Source organism: Mercenaria mercenaria, chromosome 18 (assembly GCF_021730395.1).
Source record: "Mercenaria mercenaria strain notata chromosome 18, MADL_Memer_1, whole genome shotgun sequence".
Taxonomy (NCBI): Eukaryota; Metazoa; Mollusca; class Bivalvia; order Venerida; family Veneridae; genus Mercenaria; species Mercenaria mercenaria.
The window spans coordinates 26,640,556-26,664,208 of record NC_069378.1 but is presented as its reverse complement, the minus strand read 5'-3'; the positions used below and the strand labels follow the sequence as shown (position 1 = coordinate 26,664,208).

At 36.0% G+C, this 23,653-nt stretch overlaps 2 protein-coding genes across 2 annotated transcripts in view; one reads left to right on the top strand and one right to left on the bottom strand.

The window, feature by feature from the left end:
- The first annotated feature begins 6,071 nt into the window (after nucleotides 1–6,071).
- LOC128550767 (zinc finger protein 813-like) lies at nucleotides 6,072–7,502 on the top strand. The gene has a single exon (XM_053530514.1). It carries the CDS (start codon nucleotides 6,393–6,395, stop codon nucleotides 7,077–7,079), a length of 687 nt encoding a protein of 228 aa, XP_053386489.1. The 5' UTR covers nucleotides 6,072–6,392; the 3' UTR covers nucleotides 7,080–7,502.
- A 6,220-nt stretch (nucleotides 7,503–13,722) lies between these two features.
- The window catches only part of LOC123538803 (tudor and KH domain-containing protein-like), a 38,628-nt gene continuing 28,697 nt past the window's right edge, over nucleotides 13,723–23,653 (bottom strand). Inside the window, exons 10-11 of the mRNA XM_045323190.2 lie at nucleotides 22,951–23,090; nucleotides 13,723–19,849 (exon numbers count right to left, since the gene is read on the bottom strand). Coding sequence (XP_045179125.2) covers nucleotides 19,793–19,849; nucleotides 22,951–23,090 — 197 coding nt within the window. The 3' untranslated portion in view covers nucleotides 13,723–19,792. The remainder of the gene's footprint in view (nucleotides 19,850–22,950; nucleotides 23,091–23,653) is intronic.

Below are 23,653 nucleotides of genomic sequence, written 5' to 3'. Positions count from 1 at the left end.
TTTCATAGACGAAAAAGTGTGGGAACCCTGTTGAAACTTCATAGGTATGTTGGTCTTGATGTGTACCTGATGTCCATTGATTTCAGGATCAAAGGTCAAGATCACAGGGCTATAAACTTTTATTGTTTTACATCAATTTATTTCTTTAATTTCATTTTCTACCTGTCCATTTCTTTTTTATGCCCCCGAAGGGTTGCATATAGTTTTTGAACCGTCTGTCTGTCTGTCGGTCTGTCCGCAATTTTCGTGTCCGGTCCATATCTTTGTCATCGATGGATGGATTTTCAAATAACTTGGCATGAATGTGAACCACAGTAAGACGACGTGCAGTGCGCAAGACCCAGGTCCGTAGCTCAAAGGTCAAGGTCACACTTAGACGTTAAAGGATAGTGCATTGATGGGCGTGTCCGGTCCATATCTTTGTCATCGATGGATGGATTTTCAAATAACATGGCATGAATGTGTACCACAGTAAGACGACGTGCAGTGCGCAAGACCCAGGTCCGTAGCTCAAAGGTCAAGGTCACACTTAGACGTTAAAGGATAGTGCATTGATGGGCGTGTCCGGTCCATATCTTTGTCATCGATGGATGGATTTTCAAATAACATGGCATGAATGTGTACCACAGTAAGACGACGTGCAGTGCGCAAGACCCAGGTCCGTAGCTCAAAAGTCAAGGTCACACTTAGACGTTAAAGATCATTTTTCATGATAGTGCATTGATGGGCATGTCCGGTCCTTATCTTTGTCATTCATGCATGGATTTTCAAATAACTATGCATGAATGTGTGACACAGTAAGACGATGTGTCGCGCGCAAGACCCAGCTCCGTAGGTCAAAGGTCCTAAACTCTAACATTGGCCATAACTATTCATTCAAAGTGCCATCGGGGGCATGTGTCATCCTACGGAGACAGCTTTTGTTTCCTTTTCCTTCAATATTGCCTATTAATTTGGGGGTTATTTATTGTATGCCATTATTAGAACTTTAACTCATTATCACCTAATTCGGATAACCCGGCCAAAACGCCGTAAATTTGCGATCGTATTTTTCCCGGGATTAAAGAATTATAAACACTTCTGTTTCCTGTTACTTACAATGTATTTAAAACGATGAGAAAAATACCAGAGCAAACTTTTGAATTAATCCCTCGTTTTCAAAGACAAAATATATAGTCTCTTTGTAAATACTGTTCTCAGTATTCCTATTTAAAACCAGACCTCTAGACAGCCCTGTATGGGTCTTTGTTACTACTAGACATACTAGAAACAGACTTAAGGTATTGTCCATTATCTTCATCCACATTGGAGTATTAAACTTTCCAGTGATAGCTCCAGATTCCTCAGTCGTGTATCCAGCATTGAAATAGTTGAGCACACTGTCTCCTATTACAGTTCTTGTTAGATCACCTGAGCACAAAGTGCTAAAGGTAATCTATTGTGGTCACCATGTTTTTCTTCATTATGTGTCAATTAAACAGTCACTTTCGGTTTCCTTTTTCAATGAGGAAAAAAGAAAAAGAAATTACCAATCTGTCTAATAAAACAAAATTATGTTTAAAGGGAATTCCTATAGTTTTTTATGCGCATCTTACTGCTCAGCCGACACTATCTATGGAAAATTGAAGTGAAGTCAACATTTGTTGAAACATGTGACAGATAATCTTAAATATGAGGAATCTTGAATAAAATAGCATTTTTTAGTAAGATTTATCAGTCATCAAATGTTGATACTGGTTTATGTTGTACTGACATGTATCAAGCCTGACATGTATCATGCAACTTGCCATTTGTGGCTGTGTTTTGACAGCGCATTTTAGTACAAAGACAGTATTGTTCATTAGGGGTGACTATTGAGGCCAATTTTGACTATTGCAATACTATTGATATTGCTTAAAAACTATTGCGATACTATTCTATTGCAGGTTGCTATTGCAATACTATTGCAATAGTTATCGGCCATCATATTTTATACAGTAAAGCTAACAACTGGCATTGTTACACAGTGTAAGAGACGACACTGTTTATAATTGCTGTTAACACACATTGAGATGTTTGTATAACTGAAACGGACAGAAATAATTCTAACATTAAATATTTCTTGCCTTCCTTGGCTTTGGAACAATAAGTAAAACAATAAACCTATGCAAGGTATACTCAAACGAATCGGCCATTTTGTTGCGAATGTCAACATGTTTAATAACCCAAAGCATCGAAAAAGACGAAAATTAACGGATCGGGTTAAGGTGTACCAGCACTAAATGAAGGGCCCTACCGAACAGTTTGCTGTATAATACAAGTAGCCTTCTTTCTCCATGTCCATAGTACATTTTCTCATCTAAAATTAACAGGTTATTTAATTATATTTAATCAAAGTTTCTAAGAAACTAAATTTATTAATTATCTCCCAGACTTCTCAGTCCTTTATGGTAGTTTAATTCCGTGAGGGTAATTATTGTAATGGAGACGTAAACATTTTCCGAGGCGCAAATGAAAGCTGGCTCTGTTTCTTGGTTTATAAATTATAAATTATTTCTGTATTTACTAAAATTTCAAAACTATCGAACCTATCGATTGTTGAAGGAACTATCGGCGATTGTTATTGGATCGTGACTTTTCTATCGATGCATGCTATCGGGACACTTAGTATCGCAATGCATCGATAGTTCGATGTATCGTTACACCCCTATTGTTCATATAATGTTAGACATTTAACTTTGTATTGATAAGACAATATCTCCTTTCAGATCATTTAGTATTCAATTATAGAAAGGATTAAGAATTTTTTAAAACTTTTTTTTTTACCTTCTAGCAGATATAATCAATTTAGTCAGGTTCGTGCCATTTTTCGTCCGAACAGGTGTTGCATTTAAGCGGTCTTAACATACCATTTAGCCTGGAGACCCATACATTTTTCGCCATTTTTATGTTCACAATAAAATTATCTATACACAAGGAAAACAGGAAAAAAATCTATGAAACAGTTTTTTCAAAATTTAAAAAAAATATTCTTTACTATGGGTATATTTCATTGAAAAAGTTCATAAAAGTGAATATGAAACAAGATTTTATTTTCCATTTGTACCCATTATTGTAATGATTTAATATTACAAATATGACTATGATATCAAATAAGTATATAATAAAATCTGTAAAAAGAATAAACCTTATTGTGCTGTCTTGATGCATATTTTGGTTGGTATTTATAAAAAAGCAGACAATTATGAAAATGATGAAAAATCGCTAGCAGTTTCAGCAACAGTGGGTGTGTTCAAAACAATGTTTCACAAAAACAAGCCTGGTGACCCATTGTTTTAATTTGTTCATTGTTTTCAGCACAAATTTTCCTATCATATAATTTTATGTGAATTTGAAAAAAAATCTGTGAAAGGAAATAAACTATAGGAATTCTCTTTAATGTCCATTTAACCTTTAGCCTCTTCCCGGCACATTATTCTGCCTTTGCGACCAGTGCAGACCAAGATCAGCCTGCACGGACGTGCAGGCTGATCATGGTCTGCACTGTTCGTTATTCGGTCTGTTTCTGATGAAACAATTATTTATAAGTTTGAAGCTTATTATACCCCACAAACAAAGTTTGAGAGGGTATATAGGAGTGAGCTTGTTGGTCGGTCGGTCCGTTGGTTTTCATGTTTTCCGGACAATAACTCATGAAAGGCTTGAAAGATTTAAATAATTTTTGGTCAACGGGTGTAACATCATAAAATACAGGTGACTTTCAAGTTTGATATCAGTAGGTCAAAGGTCAAGGTCACAATGACCCAGAACAGTTAAACTGTTTCCGGATGATAACTTGAGAACACTTGGGCCAACGATCATAAATTTTGGAACACAGGTGTAACATCATAAAATACCGGTTAAGTTCAACTTTGAGGTAAGTAGGTCAAGGGTCAAGGTCACAATGACCAGGAACAGTTAAACATTTTCCGGATGATAACTTGAGAGCACTTGGGTCTAGGATAATGAAAGTTGATAGGGAGGTTGGTCATGACCAGCAGATGACCTCTATTAGATTTTTAGGTCAGTAGGTCAAAGGTCAAGGTCACAGTGACCCGGAACAGCTAAACCATTTCCGGACAATAACTTGAGATCGCTTGGGCCTAGGATCACGAAACTTAATAGGGAGGTTGATCATGACCAGCAGATGATCACTATTGGATTTGAGGTTCGACTTTGACATTGGCTTACTTCTGTGACAAAGCCGTATTGTGGGGGTATAATTCGTCACTCCTGTGACAGCTCTAGTTTTAATTGAGGTTTGTTACACATATTGCATGTGATTGTAAATGCAAATTATCAAAACACAGTAGAAACAGCAAATGCAAGTGTTTTCCATTGATTTACACTCATAAAAATGGCTAAGTTCATTTCCCCTGTGATTTTCACTGCAGTTCCACGGCAATCGTTTGAACTTTTGTTGTCATTTGGTGGCAAACGGTGGCATTGTTAAGAAAAGCCATTAATTTTCCATCAAATGCCAGCAATATCTATGATATTATCCATCAGATGCCATACAATGCCAGCCCGCCCGCTTAGCTCAGTAGGTAAGAGCGTTGGTCCATGGAATGCGGGGTCGTGAGTTCGATCCTCGGGCGGGGCGTATGTTCTCCGTGACTATTTGATAAACGACATTGTGTCTGAAATCATTAGTCCTCCACCTCTGATTCATGTGGGGAAGTTGGCAGTTACTTGCGGAGAACAGGTTTGTACTGGTACAGAATCCAGGAACACTGGTTAGGTTAACTGCCCTTTACATGACTGAAATACTGTTGAAAAACGGCGTTAAACCCAAAACAAACAAACAAAGCCATACAATGCCATGAAAATTAATAGAAAATGATGGAAATTGGTGGCATATTTACAGAAGGGTCGTTCTTAAATTGTTCAATTGGTTTCGCTTGACAGCACTCAATGATTGTAGAACTAAAGATAGAAAAACATTTAGCCTGTTGGCGGCAAGTGGGTCTACCTTTGCGACTAGTGCAGGCCAGCTGATCTGGTCTGAACTGTTTGTTTTTCAGTTTTTTTAAACAAACATGTCTGAGAAAAATGTTCTGTTACTAATTTGATAAAAAAGAATATGTAACAGGATATATAGCTTGAGTTTGGGATTGCATATGTGGTCAGTAAAGTCAAGATCAAGGTCACAGTTGCCAGAAATAGAAAAAACAGTTCCCGCTCAATATCTTTAGTTTGCATTGATGTATTGGAATTAATCTTAGCCTATACGTAGCTTATAGACAAAACCAAGTCGGGGAATATAAAATGTGTCAGCGGGGTCAAAGTTCAAGGTCAGCATAACTTAAATAATCTGCATACTTAAATACTTGGTTTCTGGTTGGATTTGTTTGCTGAGTTTGAAGTTCCCTTGTAGCTCAGTGGTCTAGTGTGTTGGGCTTAAGGGCTCTTTTGTGCTGTGTAACAGATGGGTTGCGCTTCAAAACCTACTGATCAGTGCCTTATTTTTTATCTTTCTTGTAAAAAGGTCGTTATAATGCCATTGGGCCAGGGACAAGGTCATAGTTACTAAAACAGATGTTTATCACCATCAAAAAGGTGGTTTCCTGTTTATAACTTAAATTAGTTAGGATTGCCTTACCTTCACCAAACTTGATTTATAGCAAGCTGGCTTTGGATTATATTTTGTGTCACTGTTACTAAAAATAGAAAAATGGTTTATGCTCCCTATCTTTAGTGTGAGTACACCTTTTGTCAGAAAACTTTGTTCTGTTACAGCTCTTGTTAGATCACCGGAGCACAAAGTGCTAAAGGTAAGCTAATGTGGTCATCATGTTGTTCGTCATTATGTCATTATGTGTCGATAAAAGAATCACTTTTGGCTTCCTTTTTCAATGAGGAAAAAATAAAAATAAATACCGATCTCTCCAATAAAAGATATGTGAATGTCCATTTAACCTTTAGCCTGCTGCTGGCAAGTTATTCTGCCTTTGCGACCAGTGCAGACCAAGATCAGCCTGCACATCCGTTCAGGCTGATCATGTTCTGCACTGTTCGTTATTCAGTCTGTAAATTTTCAGTGAACGCCCCTTCGAATAATAAATGGTATTGCCCAAACTGAATGATAGACCAGTCCATTTTAGAAATTCAGCAGGGTAAAGGTTACGGGTGACCCTTCTTGATGATCAGTAATTATTCGGGAGTTAACTGAATGTGTAAATGTGTAATTTTCTGTCTTTTGTAGATCTGTACAGATGGCAAACCATGCGATTTTGTATATCTTTGGAACGTTTTTTATTAGCCATCATATGGAGAAGGCAGGACACAGTTAAGTACATAGTACAGAAATGAAGTTGTACTAAAGTGACATTCCTTATAATGCTATTTACAATAGAGATGTTATAAAACGTAGAATGGAGCATACAGAAGAAAAACCCTTTAGATGTGATATTTGTGATTTTGCATGTAATAAAAGTAATAATCTGAAGAGACATATGATGGTACATACTGGAGAAAAACCCTTTAAATGTAATGCTTGTGATTATGCATGCTGTGACAGTAGTCGTCTGAAGACACATAGGAGGATACATACTGGAGAGAAACCTTTTAAATGTAAAGTTTGTGACTTTACATGTATTGGAAGCGGTAGTCTGAAGACACATATGAGGATACATACTGGAGGGAAACCCTTTAAATGTAATGTTTGTGATTATTCATGTATTGAAAGCGGTAGTCTGAAGAGACATATGAGAAAGCATACTGGAGAGAAACCCTTTAAATGTAATGCTTGTGATTTTGCATGTAATCGAAGAAATAGTCTGAAGACACATTTGAGGATACATACTGGAGAGAAACTCTATAAATGTTATGCTTGTGATTATTCATGTATTCAAAGCGGTAATTTGAAGATACATATAATGATGCACACTGGAGAGAAACCTTTTAAATGTAATGCTTGTGATTTTGCATGTAATCAAAGTAATAATCTGAAGACACATGTGAGAATACATACTGAAGAGAAACCCTTTAAATGTAGTACTTGTGATTATTCTTGTAGTATTAGCTATAGATTGAAGAAACATATGAGGATACATACTTGAGAGAAACCCTTTAAATGTAATGCTTGTGATTATTCATGTATTGAAAGCTGTAGTCTGAAGAGACATATGAGAAAACATACTGGAGAGAAACCCTTTAAATGTAATACTTGTGATTTTGCATGTAATCGAAGAAATAATCTGAGGATACATATGAGGATACATACTGGAGAGAAACCCTTTAAATGTAATACTTGTGATTATGCATGCTACGCAAGTAGTAGTCTGAAGACACATATGAGGATACATACTGGAGAGAAAACTTTTAGATGTAATACTTGTGATTATGCATGCTCTAATAGCGGTAATTTGAAGGAACATATGAGAATACATACTGGAGAGAAACCTATGACAGAAACCCTTTTAATGTAATACTTGTGATTATTCATGTATTGAAAGCTGTAGTCTGAAGATACATATGAGAATATATACTGAATATACACCCTTTAAATGTAATACTTGTGATTATGCATGCTCTAATAGCGGTAATTTGAAGAAACATATGAGAATACATACTGGAGAGAAACCCTTTAAATGTAATACTTGTGATAATTCATCTATTGAAAGCTGAAAGCTGTAGTCTGAAGAGACATATGAGAAAACATACTGAAGATAAACCCTTTAAATGTAATGCTTGTGATTATGCATGCTATGCAAGTAGTAGTCTGAAGACACATATGAGGATACATACTGGAGAGAAACCTTTTAGATGTAATACTTGTGATTATGCATGCTCTAATAGCGGTAATTTGAAGAAACATGAGAATACATACTGGAGAGAAACCTATGACAGAAACCCTTTAAATGTAATACTTGTGATTATTCATGTATTGAAAGCTGTAGTCTGAAGATACATATGAGAAAACATACTGGAGAGAAACCCTTTAAATGTAATGCTTGTGATTTTGCATGTAATCGAAGAAATAATCTGAGGATACATATGAGTATACATACTGGAGAGAAACCCTTTAAATGTAATACTTGTGATTATGCATGCTATGCAAGTAGTAGTCTGAAGACACATATGAGGATACATACTGGAGAGAAACCTTTTAGATGTAATACTTGTGATTATGCATGCTCTAATAGCGGTAATTTGAAGGAACATATGAGACTACATACTGGAGAGAAACCTATGAGAGAAACCCTTTTAATGTAATACTTGTGATTATTCATGTATTGAAAGCTGTAGTCTGAAGATACATATGAGAATATATACTGAATATAAACCCTTTAAATGTAATACTTGTGATTATGCATGCTCTAATAGCGGTAATTTGAAGAAACATATGAGAATACATACTGGAGAGAAACATATGAGGATACACACTGGAGAGAAACCCTTTAAATGTAATACTTGTGATTATTCATGTATTGAAAGCTGTAGTCTGAAGATACATATGAGAATATATACTGAATATAAACCCTTTAAATGTAATACTTGTGATTATGCATGCTCTAATAGCGGTAATTTTAAGAAACATATGAGAATACATACTGGAGAGAAACATATGAGGATACACACTTGAGAGAAACCCTTTAAATATAACACTTGTGATTATTCATGTATTGAAAGCTGTAGTCTGAAGATACATATGAGGATACATACTGAAGATAAACCCTTTAAATGTAATGCTTGTGATTATGCATGCTATGAAAGCGGTCATCTGAAGAGACATATGAGGATACATACTGGAGAGAACCCTTTTAAATGTAATACTTGTGATTATGCATGCTCTGAAAGCGGTAATTTGAAGGAACATATGAGAATACATACTGGAGAGAAACCTATGAGGATACATACTGGAGAGAAACCTTTTAAATGTAATACTTGTGAGTATGCATGCTCTGAAAGCGGTAATTTGAAGAAACATACATAATGGAGAGTCTCACTTTTAATGTAATATTTATGATTATGCATGCAATGAAAGCAGTTGTCTAAAGAAACATATGATTATGCATACTGCAGAGAAACCCTTTAGATGCAATGTTCGTATTCATGTAAGAAAAGAAGCCTTCTGAATTTAAATCAACATTCAACAGATACACCATTATGCTTGTAATAACAGCAGTAATCTGACGACATGATAATTCTTGCAGGAAATAAGTGTGTTAAATGTTATATTTTGTGATTATGCTTGTAATAACAGCAGTAAGACATGATAATTCTTGTAGGCAATAAATGTGTTAAATGTTACGTTTGTGATTATGCAAGTAAATGTAGCTCTGATCGTACATATGAGGAGACTGCATTCAAGACAGATGTGATGTTTGTGACTTTTCAATTAATTCAAGAGAGAACTGAAGAAATATATGAAAGATGAAACATACAGAAGAGGAATGCAAAATATGTGTTTTATGTCTCTGGTGTCAGAGACACTAGAAGCATGATATAGTGTTTAAACAGTCAATCCAGCAGCCATCATTCTTTCTTTTATACTCAGCTGCTCCTAGTTTTTAGCTCACCTGTCACATAGTGACAGGGTGAGCTTTCGTGATTGCCCTTCGTCTGTCCACATTTTCATGTCTGCACGATAGTAGTTTCATTTATGATTTTATTTAAACCAAACTTGCACACAACTTGTATCACCATAAAATCTTGGTTCCTTTCTTGAACTGGCCAGATCCCGTTATGGGTTCCAGAGTAATGGCCCCTGAAAGGGCCAAAATTAGCTATTTTGACCTTGTCTACACAATAGCAGCTTCATTTATGATTTGACTTTAACCAAACCTGCACACAACTTGTATCACCACAAGATCTTGGTTCCTTTCTTGAACTGGCCAGATTCCATTATGGGTTCCAGAGTTATGGTCCCTGATAGGGCCAGAATTAGCTATTTTGACCTTGTCTGCACAATAGCAGCTTCTTTTATGATTTGAATTTAATCAAACTTGCACTTGTGAAACTTGTTTCACCATAAGATCTCGGTTCTTTGTTTGAACCGGCCAGATCCCTTTGTGGGTTCCAGAGTTACGGCCCCTGAAAAGGCCAAAATTAGGTATTTTGACCTTGTTTGCACAATAGCAGGTTGATTTTAACCAGACTTACACAAAACTTGTATCACCACAAGATCTTGGTTCCTTGTTTGAACTGGCCAGATTCCAGCATGGGTTCCAGAGTTATGGCCCCTTAAAGGTCCAGAATTGGCTATTTTGGTTTTTGCAGCCATATAGAGACTTCATTTATGGTTTGATTTGATACAAACTTCCAAAATATCTTCAACAATAATAAATCTTGGATTCTATGACGAATCTGTCAGATCCAGTCGTAGGTTCTAGAGTTATTTTATATCTGATTACCTCCCCTGATTGTAATTAAAATGGATTTATATCAGGAGGACTTACTTGAAATTTCATTATTGTCATTAGTTGGACTGAGACAATCAGGGTAGATAACTATGGACTGATTTTATGTCAAATTACCTCCCTTTATTTCAAATTAAAATGGGTATATCTCCATAACTAATGAAGATACCAAGACCACTTTTCTGTGGTACAACATTGATGGTACCTCCAACCTTTAGGTGTATTTTGACATATCTGTTCCTTGTAAGAATTTTGTTTTCTTTTTGGTTAAATTTCTTCCCTTTTTAGCTCGCCTGAGCAATGCTCAGGTGAGTTTTTCTGATCGCTCGATGTCCGTCGTCTGTTGTCTGTCAACATTTAGCTTGTGTATGCGATAGAGGCTGTATTTTTCAATTAATCTTCATAAATATTGGTCAGAATGATAACCTTGATGAAATCTAGGCCGAGTTCAAAAATGGGTCATCTCGGGTCAAAAACTAGGTCACTAGGTCAAATCAAAGAAAAACCTTGTGTATGCGATAGAGGCTGTATTTTTCAATTAATCTTCATGAATTTTGGTCAGAATGATAACCTTGATGAAATCTAGGCCGAGTTTGAAAATGGGTCATCTCGGGTCAAAAACTAGGTCACTCGGTCAAATCAAAGAAAAACCTTGTGTATGCGATAGAGGCTGTGTTTTTCAATTGATCTTCATGAATATTGGTCAGAATGATTGCCTTGATGAAATCTAGACCGAGTTCGAAAATGGGTCATCTCAGGTCAAAAACTATGTCACTCGGTCAAATCAAAGAAAAAACTTGTGTATGTGATAGAGGTTGTATTTTTCAATTGATCTTCATGAATTTTGGTCAGAATGATTGCCTTGATAAAATCTAGGTCGAGTTTGAACATGGGTCATCTAGGGTCAAAAACTAGGTCATATCTAAGAAAATGCTTCTTTTATCGCAAGAGACCAATTTTTTGGTCCAATCTTAATGAAAATTGGTCAGAATATTTGTTTCCATGAAATCACTAGGTCAAACATGTTTTACACTGTTATGGTGTGTTTCTTAGGTGAGCGACCTACGGCCATCTTGGCCTTCTTGTTTGTTTGACCTTCTTGTCCTTAAGTGCAATGATAACAGGTGATCGATATAGGGCCATCATGGCCCTATTGTTATCCAATTGAAATGAAAATTGGTATACATCAACATGAAGTGGATATTGTGTGTCTGAGTATTAATTTTGAAGTTATGGTCTGTTTTATTTCCAAGACTACGAAATATAACAGCTACATCAGAAAATTGTGTACTTAACTCCTTCTACAGATTCTATCTAGTTGAAATGAAACTTGGAATACATTGACATGATGGACATGTGCATATTATTGGAACTTTATGTGTTAATTATTTTTGTGGAGTTATGGCCGTTGGGACACCAGAGGATATTGTGTGTCTGAGTATAAATTTTGAAGTTATGGTCTGTTTTATTTCCTTGACTACGAAATATAACAGCTACATCAGAAAATTGTGTACTTGACTCCTTCTACAGATTCTATCTAGTTGAAATGAAACTTGGAATACATTGACATGATGAACATGTGCATATTATTGGAACTTTATGTAAGTAATACCAGAGTAATGGCCCTTAGTAGTTTTTAGTGTTAACTATATAGGGTACTATAAATATGGCAATTTCTGCTTCATAACTTGACATATTTGACCTAGAACTATGAAACCTAAATTGAGTTTAGATCACCATAATGTGGTAGTGCACACACAATTTTGTCAGGTCCAGGATCTCTTTAGTAACTTCAGAGTTATTGCCCTTTAATTGTTTAAAAACATAACAAACTGGCCAATCGGTAGAATTTCATTAAACTTCTTTCGTTTTTTTCCGTGAACATTTATTATCAACAGGTAAATGTGTGTACCCACACCCGATCACCCCCACCGCCCTGGTCACACCCCCTCCCCATCCCACATTTTTTTTTAAATCTTAAACCTTCCATGAATATGTTCCAACATGTAAAGGTGTACCTAATTCCACCCAGTCAACCCCACTACCCCGATCATGCACTCTCCCCCAACCGCCAAATGTTTTTTTCATTTTTTATTTTCCATCAATATCTATTATCAACATGTGAAGTTTTGTACCCTCACCCTGTCACCACCGCCCACCACCCTCATCCCCTTTTTTTAATTTTTCAAACATTCCATGAATATTTATCAACATGTGAAGTTGTAACCCTCCCCCCGTCACCACCCACGTTCCAGATTTCTTACTCGATTGTGCTCTCTTAAGGAATTCTGTTCTTTTTAAGTTCAAATGTAATGGAATTATTTGCTTCTTTGTAACATCCTTAACTTCTTGTCGGATATATTTCTTTGCCATTCCTCAACACAAACCAAAGAAGTATAAAATACACAGAATGGCAACTGGCTGTAATCTCGCGTGAGCTCGTGTCATAGCGTGATTCGGCGTTATCTTACTAAAAACAAACATCAGCGAGCATGGACTTACAATGTGTACCTTTAAAACTACATTTAAAATATACGTTAACTTCTAAAACAAAATTAGTTTAATGTGAAATGGTACACGTTTTTTTTTGCCATCAAAAGAAGCGTGGTCATACGGTGATAATTATTTTACCGATGAATAATTGCTTTCGCAAACAAAATGGCACTTCCAGTAAACGAGATCTCGTTTTTTTGTCATGGGAGGTTGGCGAGATTTGCTCTATATGCCTTTCAAGTTGCCAATCTATTTATTTTTATAGCTCTTTGCACAAACCCATTCGGTGGGAGATATCAATTCATCGAATTTGCTTGTTGGTATCTGTGCAAGTTCAAACGACCCATGTGGCCAGTTGCACATGTTGTCTTTCTTATTTCAAAGTAGCGAATTGTTTTGTCACATTCATTTATAAAAAAAAATTATTTACTTATTTATGCATTTGCTAGTCTATATGACGAAAAATATTTTTTCGTGGACATCAACATGCATCTTTATGAAATATGCTTTTTGTGTGTTTCGCACCATTTTTCAACAGTATTTCAATTATATAACGACAGACAGTTAACTTAATCAGTGTTCCTGGATGCTGTACCAGTACTAACCTGTTCTGTGCAAGTAACTGTCAACTTCTCCACGTGAATCAGAGGTGGACGACCAATGATTTCAGATAGTGTGTTCTATGAAATTGTTACGGAGAACATTATCTCACCAGGGGATGGAACTCATGATCCAATGATCTGTGGATCTGCGCTCTTCCTATTAAGCTAAGTGGGCGGGTTTTATGAAACTTTAAGAACATTACATAGTGATGTCAAATTATTGCACAAAGTCAACAAAGAACAAATTCTGTTTAAAGTTTATTGAATTACAATCAATGGCATTAACAAATCACAACTTCTAACTTTGCATAAGAAGTATTAACATTTACTGGCAAAAGTTATCTTTCCTTAGCATAAGTGAGCTTAGAAGAAGTTGTCAACTACTTGCGAAGATAAAGTTATTGACTTGATTGTTTGACGGATGTAACACCCTTTTTAAACAGTATTTCAATTACGAAAGGATTGTCAGCATGCCTAACAAGCGCTCCTGAATTCTATACCAGTACTTACAAGTTCTCGTGTATCAGAGACAGATATCCAGAAACATGATTAAAAGACAAACTGAACAAAGTATGCTGGTACACTACAATAACAAGAGGAACAAATGGGCCTAAGTCGCTCACTTGAAGAAAACCTTAACCATCTGACTTTGCTTCTGACTAGATTTGGTGAAAATCCTTCAAGCTGTTCATTAAAACAAAAGTTATTTAAAGGGTTTTTTTTCTATAATTTGCTGTCACGCACCAAAAACGCAAAACCATCAGAAGAAATCGTTCAAAGGCATTTCTATTTTAACTCTAGTGGCACCTAAAGGTGCCCAAATGCACTCCTTTTTTAATAAATTTGGCATAAGACCTTATAATGATGTTACAGACCAAGCTGATGAAAATCTATAGAACGGTTCATGAGCAGAAGTACTTTAAAGGTATTTCTATTTTAAGCTCTAGTGGCCCCTAAAAGGGGCCAAGTGCCCACCCCCCGCCCCTCTCCCTACCGCCAAGTATCCCCATTTGAATAAAATTGGGAGAGGACCTTATAATGACGCTACAGACCAAATCTGCTAGAGATCCATCCATCAGTTCATGATGAGAAGTCTTTAAAAGGTATTTCTATTTTTAGCTCTAGTGGCCCCAAAAAGTAGCCAAGTGCCCCCATTTGAACAAAAATTGGGATAGGATCTTAAAACGATGCTACAAACATAGTTTAATGAAGATCCATCCTGTGGTTCATGAGAAGAAGTCATTTAAAGGTATTTCCAATTTTAGCTCTAGCGGCTCTTAAAAGGGGCCATGCGCCCCCATTTGAACAAATTTGGCAGGGGACCTTATAATGATGCTACAAAACAAGTTTGATGAAGCTGTTCATGAGAAGAAATTCATTAAAGGTTTTCTATTTTTAGCTCTGGCAGCCCCTAAAAGGGGCCAAGGTGAACCATTTGAACAAACTTGATAGAGGTCCATGCCAGGATGCTACTGACCAAGTTTGGTGTAATTCTGACCAGTAGTTTCAGAGGAGAAGATGTTTAAGTAAAAATGTTGACCCTGGACAAAGTTCAGGTTAGCTTAAAACACTTGTACAAAATTCAATATCTAAACGTTTTACAAACATACAAGAGGGCCATTGACCCTTAAGCGATCACCTGTATACAAGGCTTCAAGTGTCTTTGTATAACGTAATGGTATAAGTACAGAGTTAGGTTTCTTCAATGTTAGTCTACATTACATACATGTCACGCACATTTTTGAACCTAGGGCAATAATTTGAACAATTACGGTGGACAGTACAACTCTGAAATCACACGCCAAATATCAAGGTCTAGCTATTATTGGTTCAGAGAAGAAGATTTTAAAAGTTTCTTATACATAAGCCTATAGTAAGTACATGTCACACACAGGGGCATGGCCATTTTTTTACCTTATGGCAACAATTTGGACATGCCAAATATCAAAGCTCTAGAGAAGAAGATTTTTAAAGTCTGATAGCTGAAAACCTATTTTTAACCAAAAAGACCTAGTTCAATGAACCGGAACCATTTGAACCACTGAAAGAGGGTTACCAAGGGGTCATTTATATTAAGTTTCATCAAAATCCATTCTGTGGTTTTGGAGATGTTGTTTAAAAAAAACTGTTGATTAAAAGTGACCATGCCCTCTAGCCGCCATGTTTTTTGATGAATCAGAGAAATTTGAATAACATTTGTAGAAGGTCACAATCAGGCTAACAGTTTTATACAAGAATATTTTCTAAGTTTCTACTATATACATATATGGAAAAGTGACCACGCCCCCTGGCAGCCATGTTTTTTGATGAATCGGAATAATCTGAACAATCTTCGTAGAGGGTCACACAAGAACCATTTGTGTAAAATGATTTTAAAATCGGTCTAGCAGTTTTACACAAGAAGATTTTTAAATTTCCACTATAAACATATAGAGAAAAGTGAACAAGCCATGTGGGGGCAATGTTTTTTTGACAAATCGGTATAATTTGAACAATCTTCGTAGAGGGCGACATAAGGACCATTTGATTGAAATGGAGGAGATGTCATTTGAAGATTTTTCTATTTTTAGCTCTGGCGGCCCCTATTTGCAACCAAGTGGAACCGTTTCAACAATTTTGGTAGAGGACCATCCAAGGAACATCCATGCCAAGTTTCATCAAAATCCATTAAGTGGTTTTGGAGGAGATGTCTTTGAAACACAATTGTTGATGACGGACAGACGCATGCACACACAACGGACACAGCGTGATCACAATACCTCACCATGAGCACTTTGTGCTCAGGTGAGCTAAAAACTGTATGTAATCTAAACAAGTTCAGTATTCAGTTCAGTATTCAACATTAACAATATGTTGACTCGAATGAAAATTCTTTGTTATTGCAAGCCTACTGCTGCTTAAAATATGAAGTCAGCATGAATACACTAAACAACTTTAAAATGCAACACTTTCTTCCCAAAAAATGGTGAATATTTGAAGTAAAGTTTTCATTAAAAGATAAGCATAACTAGATGTGTGTCTATAGATAATAAAACAGTTTTATATGAAGGACATGCTGGTAGACCTGTGTAATGTCAACGTTTTTCCATCCCAAGGCACATACAGGATGAGAGGATAATTACAATGCTAAAAGAATTTTCACATTACAATTTTCTGTAGACTAACTCCTGTGTAATTACCAATTTGAGCCGCACCATGAGAAAAACGACATAGTGCGTTTGCGACCAGCATCCGCGCAGTCTGGTCAGGATACATGCTGTTCGCTTTCAAAGCCTATTGCAATGAGAGAAACCGTTAGCGAACACCAAGGATCATGACCAGACTGCACGGATGCGCAGGCTGGTCTGCATCCATGCTGGTCGCAAACGCACTACGTTGGTTTTCTCATGGCGCGGCTCATTTTATTTCATTTCAGTCTGATATTACAGAGTATCAAGGGAGGTAACTAGTCAAACATGGGAGGTATCTAGAGTCACAGATTGTGACTACATATTAGGAAGCACACAGTTATGTTAATCAATATGAGAAACATATTTAGAGCTTATTGTTTTTAAAAGCCCATCAGTGTATAAAGTTTCTGTAAAATCATGAAAATGACATTAAAAGTTTGAGACAATCTATTTCTAAGACAAATCTATTTTTGTATATAATAATATTGCATACTATATTATTTTATTTTTTTAAGTTTTCCATGAGGTTCATATACTTAAATATACAAATCTGACATGTTGCTTTTTTCGTAAATTTATTTTGCATAACCTTCGCTAAATGTTATATGTATACATCATTTTAAATGGCTTGGTAGGAGTTTCTTTTATCCTCAAAATCTTCAAAAATGTCAATTTTATGGCCAAATTCTATTTTTGTCTGAAAATGATTAAATTTCAAAATACTCTATTCTTTGAAAGTTTGCAATTTTTTTACAGGAAAACGTCAAACTTTTCTACAACAGCTTACTATATCTAACTTAAAAAATATTTACCCTGAAAGTTTTACAACAGTCCACTATCAAAAGGAGTGCAAATACTGAAACTTTCAGGTACAATAAGATTTTTTTTTTGAGAAAGTTCTCATTACCAGCACTACAGCTTGTTAAAATGATATATGATAATAACTTTGTATTGTCCTGTATTTAACTAGAACTGTCACAGGAGTGACGAATACCCCCACAATACCGTCTTGTCACAAAAGAATGGCAACCATAAGAAAGACATGGCCACAAGAAGGTGCACTTCCAATCGAACTTGACCTGTAGTTAATGATGTTATACCTGTGTACCAAAATTTATCTAATTCTGTCAAGCCTTTCATAAGTTATTGTCTGGCAACCATGAGTTTGACAAATTTTAAGTTGGAAGGGGGCCATAACTACATATAAAATTGGTGGTTTGTAGACAAAGTCGAACTTTACCTGTATTTTATGATGTCACACCTGTGTACTAAAAACATTTAAATCTGTCAAGAACTGTCACTGGAGTGTTTAATGACTCAAATGGTGGATGAATACTGCACAATAGCTTGAGTCTGTGTTAAAAAATATCAAATAATAAGAGAGGTACAGATAAAGTGTATCAAAACACTATACAAGTATAATTCTAAGCAAAAAGGGGGCATAATTCAGGAATTATTGGTGTCAAGAGTTATGCATCTTGTGTCACATGATGTGGGTGATAAGTCGGAACATCTGTTTTAAGTTTGAATCAAATCCATTTAGTAATAACTGAGATATAGTGAAAATGCATCAAAATTAACCTTAAATTCTAAGTAAAAGGGGGCATAATTCATGGAAAAATTGGTGTCAGAGTTATGCACCTTGCGTCACATGATGCAGGTGATAAGGTGAAACATCTTTTTCAAGTTTGAATCAAATCCATTTAGCAATAACTGAGATATAGTGAAAATGCATCAAAATTAACCTTAAATTCTAAGTAAAAGGGGGCATAACTCATAAATAATTGGTGTCAGAGTTATGCACCTTGTGTCACATGATGTGGGTGATAAGGTGGAACATCTATTTTAAGTTTGAATCAAATCCATTTAGTAATAACTGAGATATAGTGAAAATGCATCAAAATTAACCTTAAATTCTAAGTAAAAGGGGGCATAATTCATGAAAAATTGGTGTCAGAGTTATGCACCTTGCGTCACATGATGCGGGTGATAAGGTGGAACATCTATTTCAAGTTCAAATCAAATCCATTTAGAAATAACTGAGATATAGTGAAAATGCATCAAAATTAACCTTAAATTCTAAGTAAAAGGGGGCATAACTCATGAAAAATTGGTGTAAGAGTTATGCACCTTGTGTCACATGATGTTGGTGATAAGATGGAACATCTATTTAAGTTTTAATCAAATCCGTTTAGTAATAACTGAGATATAGATTTCAGGACGCAATGGGACGCGACAAAACTAAGACTCCTATATAGCACCCCACCCCCAACATGTTTGGTGGGGGTATAAAGAGAAATTATGGGAAAAAGGTATATCAAACAGTAGTACTTGACCCTTACTTAGTTCAGACCAGTTTCAAATTCCATCAGAATTCTTTCTACTACAGCATAATTTGAGCCGCACCGTGAGAAAACCAACATATTGCGTTTGCAACCAGCATGGATCCAGACCAGCCTGCGCATCCATGCTGTTCACTTTCAAAGCCTACTGCAATTAGAGAAACTGTTAGCGAACAGCATGGATCCTGACCAGACTGCGCGGATACGCAGGCTGATCTGGATCCATGCTGGTTGCAAAGGCACTATGTTGGTTTTCTCATGGCGCGGGTTATTTTGATTCCCTTCTGTTACATTAATCACAAAACACATTGTTTGCAGAATCTCTAACTAACATGATTAAAACAAAAACAAAACTGAGTAAACAATCTGGTCAAATGTTAATGACTTCGAATAGCACGAATAATCACAACCTACACTGCTTTCAACACAATTCAAGAATACATTTAAAGTTATAGATCTTGGATGATAATTTGGCACTTGTAAATAAAAAAGTAACCAAAACAAAAACACATAAAATAGGGCACTCAGATAAATCCACTTAAAATGTACAATAAAAGTTCTTGAGAATGAGGTAGCTCCTCATCAGACAACCCTATTATCATTTTTAACATACTATACATAAGCTTTCTTCAAGCGCCATTAAAAGCCAAATTACCATCCTACAACTATACTTAAATGATTTGCCTGTTATACTGTCATGTTACTGCATGTCTGCTTTAAGTCACCTATTTGTTTCTTTTGATATGACATTGATTTTAAGTTATTCAAATGCCACAAATTTACATCTCTGATGGGCTACAGCATCACGTATCAGCTACTGCAAAACCACATTTTATCATCTCTTCATTTATTGCGATATCCTGAAATAAAGACACAAGTCTGTGTAAGCTATATATTAGTTTATTTGTTTAGCTTTAATGCCACTTTTCAAAATGTTAACTACATCCAGGACCACTGGATGCATGTCAGTCATTGCTGGCGTATGTCAACAACTGAACAGTCAACTTCAAGTGATTGATACAAAACGCCTAGGCTAGTCAGTGAACCCAATGGGTGTTTCAGAAATCTGTATCAGCAAAAAATAACAGAGAGCTGTAAGAGGAGACAGCCCTATTGACTACTGGAACTGTCATGCAAGATAGTTAAATAGGGCATATCTGACGAAACCTGAGCTATCACTGGGGTGATTTATACCCCCCACAAAGGAAACAAAACATCTTGTGATGTTTCTGAATAATTTTTCAGATAAATTCAATTAAGTGAAGAATTGGGAAGTAACTACTAAAATAACTAAATAATAACAAGAGGGTCATGATGACCCTGGATCGCTCACCTGAGAAATATAAGCTACATGTTTCAAATGTCAAACTGATGCTAAAATATTAAGAAAGTAGGTCAGTAGGTCATATTCATGGTCACTGAAAGTAAGTTTTAAGATCGGTGTGCAAAACTGTCTATGTCATCCAAATTTCAAGACTGTATCTTAAAAAACAAGAAAATAGGTCAGTAGGTCAAGGTCACAGTCAAATGACCCCTACTTAGGGTCATCAGGTAATTATAATTAAACAATCTAGAAAATATGATCAGATAATTTTTAAGTATTTTTCCTATATAACTCCATAACAAGTGACCCCCGAGATGGGGCCTCTTTTCACTCCAGGGGCATAATTTGAACAATCTTGTTAGAGAACCACTAGGCAATGCTACAAACCAAGTATCAAAGGCCTAGGCCTTGAACTTTCAGACAAGAAGATTTTTAAAGTTTTTTCCTATATAAGTCTATGTAAAACTTGGCCTCTTTTCACCCCAAGGGCATAATTTGAACAATTTTGGTAGAGGACCACTAGGCAATGCAACATACCAAATATCAAAAGCCTTGGCCTTGCAGTTTCAGAAAAGGAGATTTTTAAAGTTTTTTCCTATATAAGTCAATGTAAAACTTGGAACCACCGGGGCGGGGCCTCTTTTCACCCCAGTGTAATATTTTGAACAATCTTGGTAGAGGACCACAAGGCAATGCTACATACCAAATATCAAAGGCCTAGGTCTTGTGGTTTCAGACTAGAAGATTTTTAAAGTTTTTTCCTATATGTCTATGTAAAACTTGAAACCTGCAGGCCGGGGCCTCTTTTCACCCCAGGGGTATAATTTGAACAATCTTCATAGAGGAGCATAAGATGATGTCACATGCCAATTATCGAGTCTCTACGCCTTGCCGTTTTGGACAAGGAGATGTTTTTAAGTTTTTCTTTTCTGTGTGGAATTCAATTCTTTGAACAATTTTGAAAGGGGGCCACCTAAGGATCATTCCTGTGAAGTTTGGTGTAAATCTGCCCAGTGGTTTTGAACAAGAATATTTTTTTAGAAATTGTTGACGAAAGCACGTTGCACGACAGATGATGCATGACGGACGACAGACATCGAGCAGTCACAAAAGCTCACCATGAGCCTTTGGCTCAGGTGAGCTAAAAAAAAAACAATATAAAAATAATAGCGAAAACAACTCTTATCTTGGTTGGGGAGCCAGGATAAGAAAATCATATCTTAAAATATTTTCACTGAAACTGTGACTGTTGAAGTTTTTAATTTTAAACAAAACCATGACTTGACGAAAATCTGATTAATCACATTTAAAAAAAAAAGACTTCTCTAATTCTACAATACAGTTAAACAAGAGCACCGCCTTGCGGGTGCTGACGCTCATCTGATTTTTTTTGTATAATAGAAATATTGTCCTACCCATGATTTTCTAAGTCTAAAAAGGGCCATCATTCTTGCAAAAAGCAGGATAGAGTTATGTTTCTTGATGTACAGTGTCCACTTATGATGGTGAAAAACTGTTGCAAGTTTTAAAGCAATAGCTTTGATAGTTTATAAGAAAAGTATACTTAAACATAATACTCAACCAAGAAAATGATTTTCTAAGTCCAAAAGGGGCAATAATTATTGCAAAAAGCAGGATGGAGTTATGTTGCTTGCTGTACAGGGTCAGCTTATGATGGTGAACAAGTGTTGCAAGTTTCAAAGCAATAGCTTTGATAGTTTAAGAGAAAAAGTTCACCTAAACATAAAACTTAACCAAGAAATCTGATGTTTTCTAAGTCCAAAAGGGGCCATAAATCTTGCAAAAAGCAGGATGGAGTTATGTTTCTTGCTGTACAGGGTCAGCTTATGATGGTGAACAAGTGTTGCAAGTTTTAAAGGAATAGCTTGGATAGTTTAGGATAAAAGCTGACCTAAACATAAAACTTAACCAAGAAAACTGATTTTCTAAGTCCAAAAGGGGCAATAATTCTTGCAAAAAGCAAGATGAAGTTATGTTTCTTGATGTACAGGGTCTGCTTATGATGGTAAACAAGTATTCCAAGTTTCAAAGCAATAGCTTTGATAGTTTAGGAGAAAAGTTGACCTAAACATAAAACTTAACCAAGAAATCTGATACTTTCTAAGTACAAAAGGGGCCATAAATCTTGCAAAAAGCAAGATGGAGTTATGTTTCTTGCTATACAGGGTCAGCTTATGATGGTGAACAAGTATTCCAAGTTTCAAAGCAATAGCTTTGATAGTTTAGGAGAAAAGCTGACCTAAACATAAAACTTAACCAGGCAACGTCGACGCAGACGCCGACGCCGACAACCGCTCAAGTGATGACAATAACTCATCATTTTTTTTTCAAAAAATCAGATGAGCTAATAAAATGAAACAATTCTTTGCCAGATCCACAGGTTCTGTTCTAGGTATTCTGGAAAAATGATGTTATGCAATGGCTAAATGTTTCAAAGACATGCAGAATTTTACAAATGACTGTAACTTGAGATATTGTTTGCTGACAATGACAATGACAAATAGTTTATTTGATAATCATGAATAGCTTGTCAGTTTGACATAACTGCCAAATTTTACTACTTTAATTCTTTAACTCCATCAAACATCCCTACACACAAAGTTTAAGGAATCTTACCTTACTGCCATTGGTATCTATCAGCTGAACATGTGGGATTGTCCCGCTGCTAAATTTGACAGCTTTAGCCTGCAACACCTTCCATTTAGCACAATATGTTAATGCTTCAAACTTGTTAAATGCCTCCTCTGTCCACTCACCTGTCAAGTAAAATACTGAATGTTAATCAATGTTGAACGAAAATCAATTCACCAGTCAAGTAAAATATTGAATGTTAATCACTGTTAAACAACTATCCGACAATAATTACCTGCAAAGTAAATATGGTTAATGTTGAACATAAATCAATGCAGAGCACCTGTCTATTCCCCTGTCAAGTAAATTTTAAAAATCAACTAGAGCTGCTTTTGAGAAAAGCGCATGTCTCCCACAACTGCCTAATCATGTGAATAGTAGTATATGAGTTAACAATGCACCAAGACCTCAACTGCCTAATCATCAGACATGATTAGGTCTTTGGGCATAAATGACTCATATACTACTATTCACATGATTAGTAGTATATGAGTCATTTATGCCTCAAGACCTGAGCGATTTTCGGTAATTCAAGGGCCATAATTCCCAAGGCCTTGGCCGATTTGGCTAGTTATCGAATTTGGCCAAGGACTTATTGGCAAACACATTTTGTTCAAGTTTGGTGAAGATCAGATGAGAAATGTTCGTCTTAGGGAGAGGACAAGATTTGTGACAGACTGACACACAC

Coding starts and splice junctions, on each gene's coding strand:
- LOC128550767 (XM_053530514.1), top strand. CDS start 6,393: ATGGAGCATACAGAAGAAAAACCCTTTAGATGTGATATTTGTGATTTT.